Source organism: Salmo salar, chromosome ssa27, assembly GCF_905237065.1.
Source record: "Salmo salar chromosome ssa27, Ssal_v3.1, whole genome shotgun sequence".
NCBI lineage: Eukaryota > Metazoa > Chordata > Actinopteri > Salmoniformes > Salmonidae > Salmo > Salmo salar.
In genome coordinates, this window is record NC_059468.1 from 34392535 (window position 1) to 34406301 (window position 13767).

The window sequence follows — 13767 nt, forward strand, 5'->3', positions numbered from 1 at the left end:
AGACAGGGAGGGGGAAATAGACAAGCATGTGTTATTTGGCGGAAACATGTAAGGGATAAATTCATTCTAACACCTAGGAGGACACGCCTAACCCTCTGCAGTCACTCATATAGGGCAAAATGCTGATATGAAACTGCCTTTCTGTGATAATCTTCCATTGATCTCAATCCATGATTCACACTATTGACAACAGAGTGAAGGAAGGCAGCCAACAAGACCTCAGCATATAGCATATTTGGGAACTCCTTCAAGACTGTTGGAAAAGCATTCCAGGTGAAGCTGGTTGAGAGAATGCCAAGAGTGTGCAAAGCTGTCATCAAGGCAAAGGGTGGCTACTTTGAAGAATCTCAAATCTAAAATATATTTTGATTTGTTTAACACCTTTTTGGTTACTACATGATTCCATATGTGTTATTTCATAGTTTTGATGTCTTCACTATTATTCTACAATGTAGAAAATAGTAAAAAATAAAGGAAAACCCTTGAATGAGTAGGTGTGTCCAAACTTTTGACTGGTTCTGTTTGTATATATATATTATTTTTGCAACTAATTTATTGCTAAAAGCTTCTACACAAGCTCCATCAAGTCAATTGATTAAGACATAGTTCTAATGATGTCATATTATTTTCACTTGTTGATATTTTGCTAACATTATCAAAGCAGTATGAACTAGAGGAGACAATGGCCTGTGCTTAAAATTGTTATTTTATTTTATTCCAGGACATCAGTTAACATTGTGTTACTTTTCTAGCCTATGATACCACCACAATCATATCCAATGATGTTCAAGAGGCCGTCCTAGCCTATGATACCACCACAATCATATCCAATGACGTTCAAGAGTCCGTCCTAGCCTATGATACCACCACAATCATATCCAATGACGTTCAAGACGCCGTCCTAGCCTATGAGACCACCACAATCATATCCAATGACGTTCAAGACGCCGTCCTAGCCTATGAGACCACCACAATCATATCCAATGACGTTCAAAAGGCCGTCCTAGCCTATGACCCTAACTCACAACAACCACATAACAGACAGAAACACAGAGCAACCAAATGTCCCCATTCACCCTACACAGAGGCCATTGTCATGCTGATTGGTTACAATCCCACTACAAGCCATGATGACCCCCTCCTCCTTCCTCCCCATTTTACCCAGAGTGCACTGCAGTGGTCAGGCGGAACGAGCAAGCTTACTCCGTGTGAATAGAAGACTTAACTTTTTTCCCCACCTTTACACGTTGGTGGTGGCTGGCTCCACTGGCGCGTGGCCTGGCACTGGGCCCTCGAGGGCCCCTCCATCACATAGCCCATGTTGCAGGAGAAGCTCACCACGTCGTTCAGGTTGAAGCCGTTACCGATGGCCCGCCCGTAGATGGGGCTTCCTGGGTGTCCACAGCTGATAGCTGGGGGGAGAGAGAGATATTGACATTGAGATTCCATATTGATTCATACTGTATGTGATGTATCGTATAAAAGTATAGGTAATATTGAGATTCCATATTGATTCATACTGTATGTGATGTATCGTATAAAAGTATAGGTAATATTGAGATTCCATATTGATTCATACTGTATGTGATGTATCGTATAAAAGTATAGGTAATATTGAGATTCCATATTGATTCATACTGTATGTGATGTATCGTATAAAAGTATAGGTAATATTGAGATTCCATATTGATTCATACTGTATGTGATGTATCGTATAAAAGTATAGGTAATATTGAGATTCCATATTGATTCATACTGTATGTGATGTATCGTATAAAAGTATAGGTAATATTGAGATTCCATATTGAATCATACTGTATGTGATGTATCGTATAAAAGTATAGGTAATATTGAGATTCCATATTGAATCATACTGTATGTGATGTATCGTATAAAAGTATAGGTAATATTGAGATTCCATATTGAATCATACTGTATGTGATGTGCCGTATAAAAGGGTAACATTCATATGTAATTGATAACGGATAAGGCTAACTTTTGACTTATACAGAACAAAAATATAAACGCAACATGCAACAATTTAAAAGATTTTACTGAGTTACAGTTCATATAAGGAAATCAGTCAATTAAAATAAATAAATGAGGCCCTAATCTATGGATTTCACGACTGGGTAGGGGGGCAGCCATGGATGGGCCTTAAAAGGCATAGGCCCACCCACTTGGCAGCCAGCCCCACCCACTGGGGAGCCAGGCCCAGCCAATCAGAATGAGTTTTTCCCCACAAAAGGGCTTTATTACAGACAGAAATACTCCTCAGTTTATATTTTTGTTCAGTGTAGGTAATAATCCACCGGGTGCTCATTTGTTCACTGCAAAAACACGCCTATTGAGCTTTTAAAGCATAGCTGGACCTTGAACATGGAATTTAAGCCAAAAATAAACCAGTGGAGCTTGAACACAGCCCCACATTCACTTACTGTGATATGGCTGCGGGGCTTTGTTATCAATAGGCTAGGGGCTAGACTATCAACAGTTCAGACAGAATGTCTCAATTACAGAACTACAATGAATAGAAGCGGCGTCCCCGTTCAAGTCAATAATGCCATACAATGGATGGACTGGCGGCCATTTTGAGTGTCTCATTCTATTTCTATGGTCTCAATCACCTCTCAAACTGATATTCAGGAGGACTAATGGCGAAGGACTGTCGTATTGCCGCTTCGTAGACCACTGCCCTGAAGAGTGTCATTCTCCATCAGGTCCCACTGGTCTAAACTCATTGGCCATCTGTCAGCTCACCCGAATGGCTAATCCAATGGATGGCGGCCATTTTCACGCCAATGGCGCAAACCACATTAGTTGTGCTCAATTGCAGGCATTTGCTGAGCGATGCAGAAGTGATGGCTGAGCATACTGTGTAACTGATTATATATCCTCTCTCCAGCTCTGGGAGGCGTTTCTCTGTCCGCCTGGGAGGCATGGGTCCTGGGAGGGGAGAAACTGGTGGTTCTGGGGCCTAATATATGGGGCCATGGGGACATGATACTAGGAGGGATACTGTAAGCCTGACATTATGGGACTTTGTGGGATCAGTGAGAGGGAGACTGTCTGGGACTTATGAAATTAGATAATGGACCAGACTGAGTCAGTGAGGGAGAGAGACAAGATGGAGGGAGAGGGAGAGAGAGAGAGAGATTGTTTTTTAAATGTATTTTTATTTCACCTTTATTTAACCAGGTAGGCCAGCTGAGAACAAGTTCTCAGTTACAACTGCGACCTGGCCAAGATAAAGCAAAGCAGTGCGACAAAAAACAACACAGAGTTACACATGGGATAAACAAAAGTACAGACAATAACACAATAGAAAATCTATATACAGTGTGTGCAAATGGAGTAAGAGGGGATAAGTATGGGTGAGTGGGCTAAGTATGGGTGAGTGATTGTGTACTGGTCTGGAAGTCAGTGTGTTAGGCCAGGTATCCTCAAACTGGGATGGTACTGCAGGGGGTCCACAGCCAGATCTCAAAAGATGTATTATTATTATTATTATTATATCATTTTTTACATTACATATTTAAAAAAAATATCAATATTACTAACATCAACAGATTTAACACATTTTGGCCAAGGGATTCATGGAATAAGTTTAGAGCAAGGTTTCCCAACTGGCAGCCCAGTAGGGACACCAGCAAATCAGCTCCAAGTGATTTACATTGTGTATATCTGTTCCAAAGTATTCCCACGCATAATAGAATGACACAGTGTACCTGTATGTGATCGTATACAAATGTAAGCAAGGTTTGACATTTTTAAGTTTTAGTAAAATATATCTGTTTGGGCTTCTTGCGGTCAATTTGCGGTCCACAAATTATTTGTAATTATGTTCTGGCGCCCTGACCATCCACTCAATAAAATCGTCCTGTGGCTGAATCTAGTTGATGATCCTTGGTATAGATGGTACTACAATACAATGTAATATTATTCATCTACCATTTATGTTCTTAACCCTGGGCAACATGAGCCTGGGAGGCTCACAGGGATATTGGTATCCACAGTACTCCACCAATGATACATTTTTCAACTAAATAATGGGCTCCCGAGTGGCGCAGGGTCTGAGGCACTGCATCTCAATGCAAGAGGTGTCACTCTAGTCCCTGGTTCAAATCCAGGCTGAATCACATCCGGCTGTGATTGGGAGTCCCATAGGGTGGTGCACAATCGGCCCATCGTCATCCGGGGTTGGCAGGGGTAGGCCGTCATTGTAAATAAGAATTTGTTCAATTAGGTTAAATTGAGAAAAAAAAACTTGTGTTTTTTGTTATACATAAATGCACTGTGATAAAAAAAATCTCTACGTCTCATGGAGAAATGTGTAGAATATTAGCTTTATGCCGCAACAACAAAAAATATATCTGCCCCAAGACAAAATATGTAGAATTGCAGGAAAGTAGCTTGAAAACGGCAACATTTTCTCTCTGATGCCAAAAGGTGTCCCAGAGCCCGAGACTTGGTTCGTCCGGCCATCCACTGCCGAAGTCATTGTAAAACTCCTTTTATGCTTTAAAAAAAAAATCTTACTCAAGTTATGAGGAGCTGTTTCGGAACTGTTTTGCTAGCACAGACTGAAATACACTATATATACAAATGTATGTGGACACCCCTTCAAAGTGGATTTAGCTATTTCAGTCACACCCGTTGCTGACAGGTATATAAAATCGAGCACACTGTCATGCAATCTCCACAGACAAATATTGGCAGTAGAATGGCTTTACTGAAGAGCTCAGTGACTTTCAACGTGGAACCGTCATAGGATGCCACCTTTCCAACAAATCAATTTGTCATATTTCTGCCCTGCTAGAGCTGCCCCGGTCAACTGTAAATGCTGTTATTGTGGAGTGGAAATGTCTAGGAGCAACAAGGGCATAGCCACGACATGGTAGAAGACACAAGCTCACAGAACAGGACCGCCGTGTGCTGAACCGCGTAACGTGTAAAAATCGTCTGTCCTCGGTTGCAACACTCACTACTGAGTTCCAAACTGCCTCTGGAAGCAACGTCAGCACAATAACTGTTCGTTGGGAGCTTCATAAAATGGGTTTCCATGGCAGAGCAGCAGCACACAAGCCTAAGATCACCATGCTCAATGATAAACGTCGGCTGGAGTGGTGTCACACTCACTTCCATTGGAATTTGGAGCAGTGGAAATGCGTTCTCCGGTGTGATGACTCACGCTTCACCATCTGGCAGGACGACGAAAGAATCTGGGTTTGGCGAATGCCAGGAGAACGCTACCTGCCCAAATGCACAGTGCCAACTGTAAAGTTTGGTTGAGGAGTTTACCACATCAGCCACAAGCTTCATTAATAACGCCCTCTGACGAGCCATCAAACAAGCAAAGCGTCAATACAGGACTAAGATCGAATCCTACTACGCTGGCTCTGACGCTCGTTGGATGTAGCAGGGCATGCAAAGTATCACAGATTACAAAGGGAAAACCAGCCGTGAGCTGCCCACTGACGTGTGCCTACCATATGAGCTATATGCCTTCTATGCTCGCTTCGAGGCAAGCAACACTGAACCATGCAGGAGAGCACCAGCTGTTCCAGATGAACATCGCTGATAACGCTCTCCTTAGCCAATGTGAGTAAGACCGTCCTTTAACATTCACAAGACCGCAGGGCCAGACGGATTACCAGGACACGTACCCAGAGCATGCGGTAGACTACCGCAAGGTAAGCAATATCGATGCACCAAGTCTGGAACCAACAGGACCCTGAACAGTTTCTATCCCCAAGCCATAAGACTGCTAAATAGTTAGCTAAATAGTTCATCAAATATCTACCCGGACTATCTGCATTGACCCTTTTTGCACAAACTTCTTTTAAGTCATTACATACAGTACACGCTGCTTCTACTGTTTATTGTCTACCCTGATGCCTAGTCACTTTATTCATAGGTATATGTACATATCTACCTCAATTACCCCATACCCCTGCACATTGACTCAGTACTGGTACCCCGTGTATGTAGCCAAGTTATCGTTACTCATTGTGGGTTTATTATTACGTGTTTTACTTTTGTATTATTTCTCTGTTTTCTTTCTCTCTGCATTGTTGGGAAGGGCCTGTAAGTAAGCATTTCACTGTTAGTCTACACCTGTTGTTTACGAAGCATGTAACAAATAAAATTTGATTTGATCCCTGTTGAATTTAATATCACAAACGGGGTCCCTGAGCCAATGGGTGAGTGATTGTGTGCTGGTCTGGAAGTCAGTGTTAAGGTGTGAAGGCCCTAACTCCAAGTGTGTGTGCCCTAGAAAGCTGCTGATATTTAAAGTGTGTAGGTAACAGCAGGGGTGTGAGTATCTGTGTGTATGTGTGTCACCACGCAAAAAACCCAGACCCACTGTGCTTTTTTTTCAATTAATGTTTTGACATGTGTAGGAACAAACAGGCAGACACAGAGCAGACACAGAGCTGACACAGAGCTGACACAGAGCAGACACAGAGCAGACACAGAGCAGACACAGAGCAGACACAGAGCTGACACAGAGCTGACACAGAGCTGACACAGAGCAGACACAGAGCAGACACAGAGCAGACACAGAGCAGACATAGAGCTGACACAGAGCAGACATAGAGCTGACACAGAGCAGACACAGAGCAGACACAGAGCAGACACAGAGCAGACACAGAGCAGACACAGAGCAGACACAGAGCAGACACAGAGCATTACTTCCACCTCCTCTTCTCCATTTTGGGGAATTGAGAGTAATCCTTTCCTCTGGCCTCTGTCCTCCAGCCACCTCAGTCACAGCTAGTCCACCACAGTTAACTACTGACCTGTATCCCACTCCAGGCACTTCTTCTCTACCCTACTGCAGACAATGTCAAAAAACATTTTTTCTAATGAACTTGATATAACAATGTTACATTTTCAAAGTCATGTGGCCTTTTAGTGACGTGAATCGTCAGAGAAAATAAATGTTTATGCTTTAATATTTTTCACTGTTTCAATGCTGTAGGCATCACACGATAAGGAGGATATAACCACTGTCAAAGTTGACATTGAAGTTGAAGCAGCAAGCCACATCTGTCTTTGTCTGCACTGACGTTTTAGACTGGCCAACAGGGCTAAAGATGGAGAAGAAACAACTTAGACTGGCCCACTGGGCTAAAGATGGACCAGCGTATCTGGCATTTGCCCAAACTGGCATTATGGCCAGTCCGTTTCTGGGTTCTCTGTCCCACTAAGCCTGTGAGGGAGAACCTGAACAGGTCTCAATGTCTGTAGAAAGTGATTCCTCACTTCAGTCTTGTTTTTCTCCTTCTCAACCCTGGCGGGTCCACACATTCCTCATTGCCATTCGCCGCTGCTCTCTCCCTTTCTCGCTCTCTCTCGCTCTCTCCCTCCCCCCTCCCTCTCTTTCCCATGTTCTCACAAACAACTGCATTTGCATAATTACAGATGCAATTTGTCTCTCTTTGCAAAGAAGCAATTTCCCCTTCATTTGAGCACTGTCTATAACCAGAATTTAAAACCACATCATTGCACATTAAAATAGCTGATCTCAACCTCAAATACATGCACGTGAATGTGGTGGCACAGGCACACACACGCATACACACACACACACGCATACACACACACACACACACACACACACACACACACACACACACACACACACACACACACACACACACACACACACACACACACACACACACACACACACACACACACACACACACACACACACACACACACACACACACACACACACACACACACACACCCTATCCCCCCACACACCCAAGGGGTGAAATAAAATCCTATTTTCCATGAAGAAGTGTTGGCCTAGCTCCATGGTTGATCAGTGAGCCAGAGGCCTAGTCTTTGTGAGAGCCAGTTGAGGAGATACGGTTCACTACCATTTCAGTAGGAGACAAAGTTAAACGGCCCTGGCCTGCTCATATCTCCAGTAGCTATTTCTGTTTAAATTGCTGCTAGCTTTACACAGCATATTGTCTTTATAAAAACACTGGGCATCATCACCACGATTACTGCCGGAGAGACAACGTTATCAGACAACAAACGGTTTGCTTATAGCCTATAGGAAACATATTGTTTCAGACACTATAATTTGATAACAGAATATAGAAATATTGTTCTAACCATATAGTTAATAATATTAATAATAATATTAATAATAATAATAAAGCCTAGACATGTGCCAGGGCTGTGACGTGGTAAAAGTGTGCCAGGGCTGTGACGTGGTAAAGGTGTGCCAGGGCTGTGACGTGGTAAAGGTGTGCCAGGGCTGTGACGTGGTAAAGGTGTGCCAGGGCTGTGACGTGGTAAAGGTGTGCCAGGGCTGTGACGTGGTAAAGGTGTGCCAGGGCTGTGACGTGGTAAAGGTGTGCCAGGGCTGTGACGTGGTAAAGGTGTGCCAGGGCTGTGACGTGGTAAAGGTGTGCCAGGGCTGTGACGTGGTAAAGGTGTGCCAGGGCTGTGACGTGGTAAAGGTGACACGGAATAGAGTGAAGTTGCCCCTAGACACTGATCTTGGGTCAGTTTAGCATTTTCCCCACTAATGGTTAACAAATTTGGGAGGGGAAGCTGATCCTAGATCTGTACCTAGGGAAAACGTCACCCCAGAGTGATCACCTTCAGGTCCGCGCCAACAGTACAGCGGTGCTGCGTTCTGTCTGTTTATCTCCAGATCGCAGGAAACAGGGGATTTGCATTGCCTGTCTTTCACACACACCACTATTGCCTCGCTGCATTAAATGGAGAAAGAGCAGTTTCCTCAGGCAAACTTGGAAGATGTATCTATTTTAAGATACTGTAGACTATCACAAGCAGTCTGTCCACCAACCCTATATGACTAATACCTTCTATGACATCTACCGCTTGCATCATTCCATCTAGATTAGTAACGCTATAAAACACAACAAGACAAATAACTGTCTGTAAAAGTGCACGCTGCGTCATCATTCTACATGTTCTTTTCAGTTACAGTAAAAACGGGCAAATAGGGAAGGCTCCTTGTGTGTGAGCGCAGAGAGAAGGAAGAGAAGGTTGTATATGTCAGGGTCTTTGTGAACTGCAGGGGGCGCTCGGGAGTGCTACTCGACTCGTTAGCCTGGAGACAGCATAATTACGCAGCGTGGTGACTCCCTTCTACCCTTTGCATTCTAAAGCAGTGTTATTAGTCAACTGTGTCCTTAGAAAAAAGTCTGAGCTGACGCTCACCCAGAAGTGTTTGCAGAGGTGTGAAGAAGACTCTACTCTGTTTAACATTACATTTGTGGGAGAATATATAGAGACTATTTTTTTTCCTCAACTGTGTTGTTATGAAAAATCATGAACCACAAAAAATGAATCAAGCACAGGAAGTTGGTGGCACCTTAATTGGGGAGGACATGCTTGTGGTAATGGCTGGAGTGGAATAACTGGAATGATATCAAATACATTAAACACATGGTTTCCAAATTCTTATTTACAATGATGGCCTATTAGAAGGCAAAAGGCCACCTACGGGGATGGGAGCTGGGATTAAAAATGTAAAATAAAAATATAGGACAACACACACATCACGACAAGAGAGACACCACAACAACACATAAAGAGAGACTTAAGACAATTAAATGATGTCTCTGAATCAGGGTCAGTTTGGCAGCTGGGGTGAAAGAGGAGCGATTACGACAGAGGAAACCACGTCTAGATTTAACTTTAGATTGCAGCTTTGATATGTGCTAAGAGAAAGACAGTGTACCTTCTAGCCATACTCCCAAGTACTTGTATCTCAAGCGCTAAACCCTCAGAGGTAGTAATCACACCTGTGGGGAGAGGGGCATTCTTCTTACCAAACCACATGACCTTTGTGTTGGAGGTGTTCAGAACAAGGTTAAGGGCATAGAAAGCTTGTTGGACACTAAGAAAGCTTTGTTGTAGAGCTTTTAACACAAAATCTGGGGACGGGCCAGCTGAGTATAAGACTGTATCTGCATATAAATGGATGAGAGAGCTTCCTACTGAGCTATGTTGTTGATGTAAATTGAGAAGAGCATGGGGCCTAGGATCGAGCGTTGGGGTACACCCTTGGTGACAGGCAGTGGCTGAGACAGCAGATGTTCTGACTTTATACACTGCACTCCTTGCGAGAGTTAGTTAGCAAACCAGGCCGAAGACCCCTCAGAGACCCCAATACTCCTTAGCCGGCCCACAAGAATGGAATGGTCTACCGTATCAAAAGCTTTGGCCAAGTCAATAAAAATGTGAGTGTGTCAGAGAGAGCGAGACTACTCACACACGCAGGAAGGCAGCTGTCCAGACCAGTTGTGGTCCTGCAGGCAGATCCGCACCGAGGAACCGATGAGGCGGAAGCCTGGGATGCACTGGTACACTACCGTCTCTCTGTAGCCAAAGTTCTCCCCGATCACCTGGCCGTTCACTATGGTCTCCGGAATACCACAGTGGCCCGCTGGAGAGGAACACAAAAGCAATAGTTAGAGGAGGGAGAGGAGAGAGAGAGCAAGAGAAGAGAAAGCGGGGAGAGAGATAGAGAGATAAGAGACAGATAGAGAGGGAGAGAGAGAGAGAGAGAGAGAGAGAGTGGGAGATAAAGAGAGATGGAGAGAGAGAGGGAGAGAGGGAGCGAAGGCGAAAGAGAATCAGGGAGAGAGAGAGAGAGCGAAAGAGAGAGTCAGAGAGAGAGAGCCAATGTTATGTTTACTGTTAATTTGTACTGTTCATTTCACTTTGGTTTATTATCTATTTCACTTGCTTTGGCAATGTTAACATATGTTTCCCATGCCAATAAAGCCCCTTGAATTGAATTGAATTGAAATTGAATTGAGAGAGAGAGAAAGAGAGAGGAGGAGAGAGAAGGGGAGAGAGATGGGAGAGTTAGGGGGAAGAGGGATAAAGAGAAGTCTTGTAATGTACTGTACAGTGCTGTTCTGTGAAGGTTACAGACAGAGTACAGTATTGAGATGCTAATTTAAACAGTCAGGTCGCAGAGATATTTTTAGTCCACAGACGTGTGTCAGAGAAAAGATGGAAGCCCAAAATAGACAGTTGTCCCTGCTTCCACAGACTTGGCATCAGCAGACAGAAAAGTTAGACTGTAAAGCTATTTTAACACATTAGAAAGATGTTCCTTAGAGGGGGAGACTTAAAATAACTCTACAACAACAAAAACATTGTTAGAGCTGTAGATACTGTAGCCTACATTTCACAGACAGACAACACAATGTGGGGAATGGTTCTTCGTTCTAAATAATCTTAACATTCTCTCAGAGTCTGGAGAATGATTTGGTTGTTTCACACAAAGACAGAGAACAGAGATGTGGGGAAGAAATAGGTTGTTTTACCCAAGCAGCGCGTCTCCTGCCCACTCCACAGTCCAGAGGGGAGACATTCTCTCACGGTAGAGCCCACCAGCATGAACCCTGCGTCACACATGAAGATGGCGGTCGCCCCGAAGGTCATCTGTGTACCAATCTTCTTCCCATTGGGCGGGCCAGGGAGGTCTCCACAGGAAATGACTGTGACACAGACAATAACAGAGACATCATCTCCCAGCTCACAAACCAATGGCATAAACAAACATATGAGAGATATTGTCTCAAACCACTCTCAGAGTTGAGTATAACAATTCTTTGTATTCTTGGTTAATAAATAAGACACAGGCTGATCCCTTACTGTTCAAATGGTAATTCAATCGAAGCTATTTTTGCCAAGTTTTAATTGATCTGTCAACTGTTTCTGTGGTATTTGTAAGTGAAGGTGAGTCATATTATTTGGTTTTTGGGATCCTTGGAACAGGAGAGGAGACAAGGTAGGGGAGAGGAGAGAGGAGGTGCAGAGAGGAGAGGAGAGAGGAGAGGATGGAGCGGAGAGGAGGAGAAGGGAAGGGAGGAGGGACAGGAGAGGAGAAGGGAGAGAAGAGAGGAAGAGTGGAGTGGAATGGAGGTAAAGGGTGGGGAGAGGAGGTAAAGGGAGAGGAGAGAGGAGAGGAGGTAAAGGGAGACGAGAGTGGAGGTAAAGGGAGAGGACGTAAAGGGATAGGAGGTAAAGGGAAAGGAGAGGAGGTAAAGGGAGAGGAGAAGTGGTAAAGGGAGAGGAGAGGAGGTAAAGGGAGAGGAGAAATGATAAAGGGAGAGGAGATAAAGGAAGAGGAGAGTTGGTAAAGGGAGAGGAGAGAGGTAAAGGGAGAGGTGAAGTGATTAAGGGAGAGGAGGTAAAGGGAGAGGAGAAGTGATAAAGGGAGAGGAGGTAAAGGAAGAGGAGAGTTGGTCAAGGGAGAGGAGAGGAGGTAAAGGGAGAGGAGGTAAAGGGAGAGGAGAAGTGGTAAAGGGAGAGGAAAGTTGGTAAAGGGAGAGGAGGTAAAGGGAGAGGATAAGTGGTAAAGGGAGAGGAACGTTGGTAAAGGGAGAGGAAAGAGGTAAAGGGAGAGGAGAAGTGATAAAGGGAGAGGTTAAGGAAGAGGAGAGTTGGTAAAGGGAGAGGAGAGGAGGAAAAGGGAGAGGAGGTAAAGGGAGAGGAGAGAAGGTAAAGGGAGCAGAGAAGTGGTAAAGGGAGCGGAGAGTTGGTAAAGGGAGAGGAGGTAAAGGGAGAGGAGATAAAGGGAGAGGAGAGTTGGTAAAGGGAGAGGAGGTAAAGGGAGAGGAGGTAAAGGGAGAGGAGAGTTGGAAAAGGGAGAGGAGAGTTGGTAAAGGAAGAGGAGAAATGATAAAGGGAGAGGAGGTAAAGGAAGAGGAGAGTTGGTAAAGGGAGAGGAGAGAGGTAAAGGGAGAGGAGAGGAGGTAAAGGGAGAGGTGAAGTGATTAAGGGAGAGGAGGTAAAGGGAGAGGAGAAGTGATAAAGGGAGAGGAGGTAAAGGAAGAGGAGAGTTGGTCAAGGGAGAGGAGAGGAGGTAAAGGGAGAGGAGGTAAAGGGAGAGGAGAAGTGGTAAAGGGAGAGGAAAGTTGGTAAAGGGAGAGGAGGTAAAGGGAGAGGAGAAGTGGTAAAGGGAGAGGAAAGTTGGTAAAGGGAGAGGAGGTAAAGGGAGAGGATAAGTGGTAAAGGGAGAGGAACGTTGGTAAAGGGAGAGGAAAGAGGTAAAGGGAGAGGAGAAGTGATAAAGGGAGAGGTTAAGGAAGAGGAGAGTTGGTAAAGGGAGAGGAGAGGAGGTAAAGGGAGAGGAGGTAAAGGGAGAGGAGAGGAGGTAAAGGGAGAGGAGAGGAGGAAAAGGGAGAGGAGGTAAAGGGAGAGGAGAGAAGGTAAAGGGAGCAGAGAAGTGGTAAAGGGAGCGGAGAGTTGGTAAAGGGAGAGGAGGTAAAGGGAGAGGAGATAAAGGGAGAGGAGAGTTGGTAAAGGGAGAGGAGGTAAAGGGAGAGGAGGTAAAGGGAGAGGAGAGTTGGAAAAGGGAGAGGAGAGTTGGTAAAGAAAGAGGAGAAGAGGTAAAGGGAGAGGAGAGGAGGTAAAGGAAGAGGAGAAGTGGTAAAGGGAGAGGAGAGGAGGTAAATGGAGAGAAGTGGTAAATGGAGAGGAGAGAGGTAAAGGGAGAGGAGAGGAGGTAAAGGGAGGTTGGAGGTGGCCTGGGGATTCTGTTTGTTTATTTCTGTTTTGGGAAAATTGAAACCATAAAAATCTATGTGGTCAAGTCTAGTGCATTCACTATCCTCCCACATCCACATCCAAGCACACCTGCTCCTGATACTACTTTTAATTAACATCTCAAAGACGTCTCTATCTCACCTATCTGTCTCATTATTGACTATTTGGGGTCAAAATATCACATATCAATCTTAGGAT

At 44.4% G+C, this 13767-nt stretch overlaps 1 protein-coding gene across 3 annotated transcripts in view; it reads right to left on the reverse strand.

The window, feature by feature from the left end:
• LOC106588997 (CUB and sushi domain-containing protein 3) overlaps positions 1–13767 on the reverse strand; it is a 746396-nt gene that overhangs the window by 79831 nt on the left and 652798 nt on the right. For all 3 annotated transcript variants that reach the window (XM_045709277.1, XM_014178612.2, XM_014178611.2), the window contains 3 exons: positions 11343–11516; positions 10277–10450; positions 1239–1412 (listed from right to left, as the gene is read on the reverse strand). In XM_045709277.1, coding sequence (XP_045565233.1) covers positions 1239–1412; positions 10277–10450; positions 11343–11516 — 522 coding nt within the window. The remainder of the gene's footprint in view (positions 1–1238; positions 1413–10276; positions 10451–11342; positions 11517–13767) is intronic.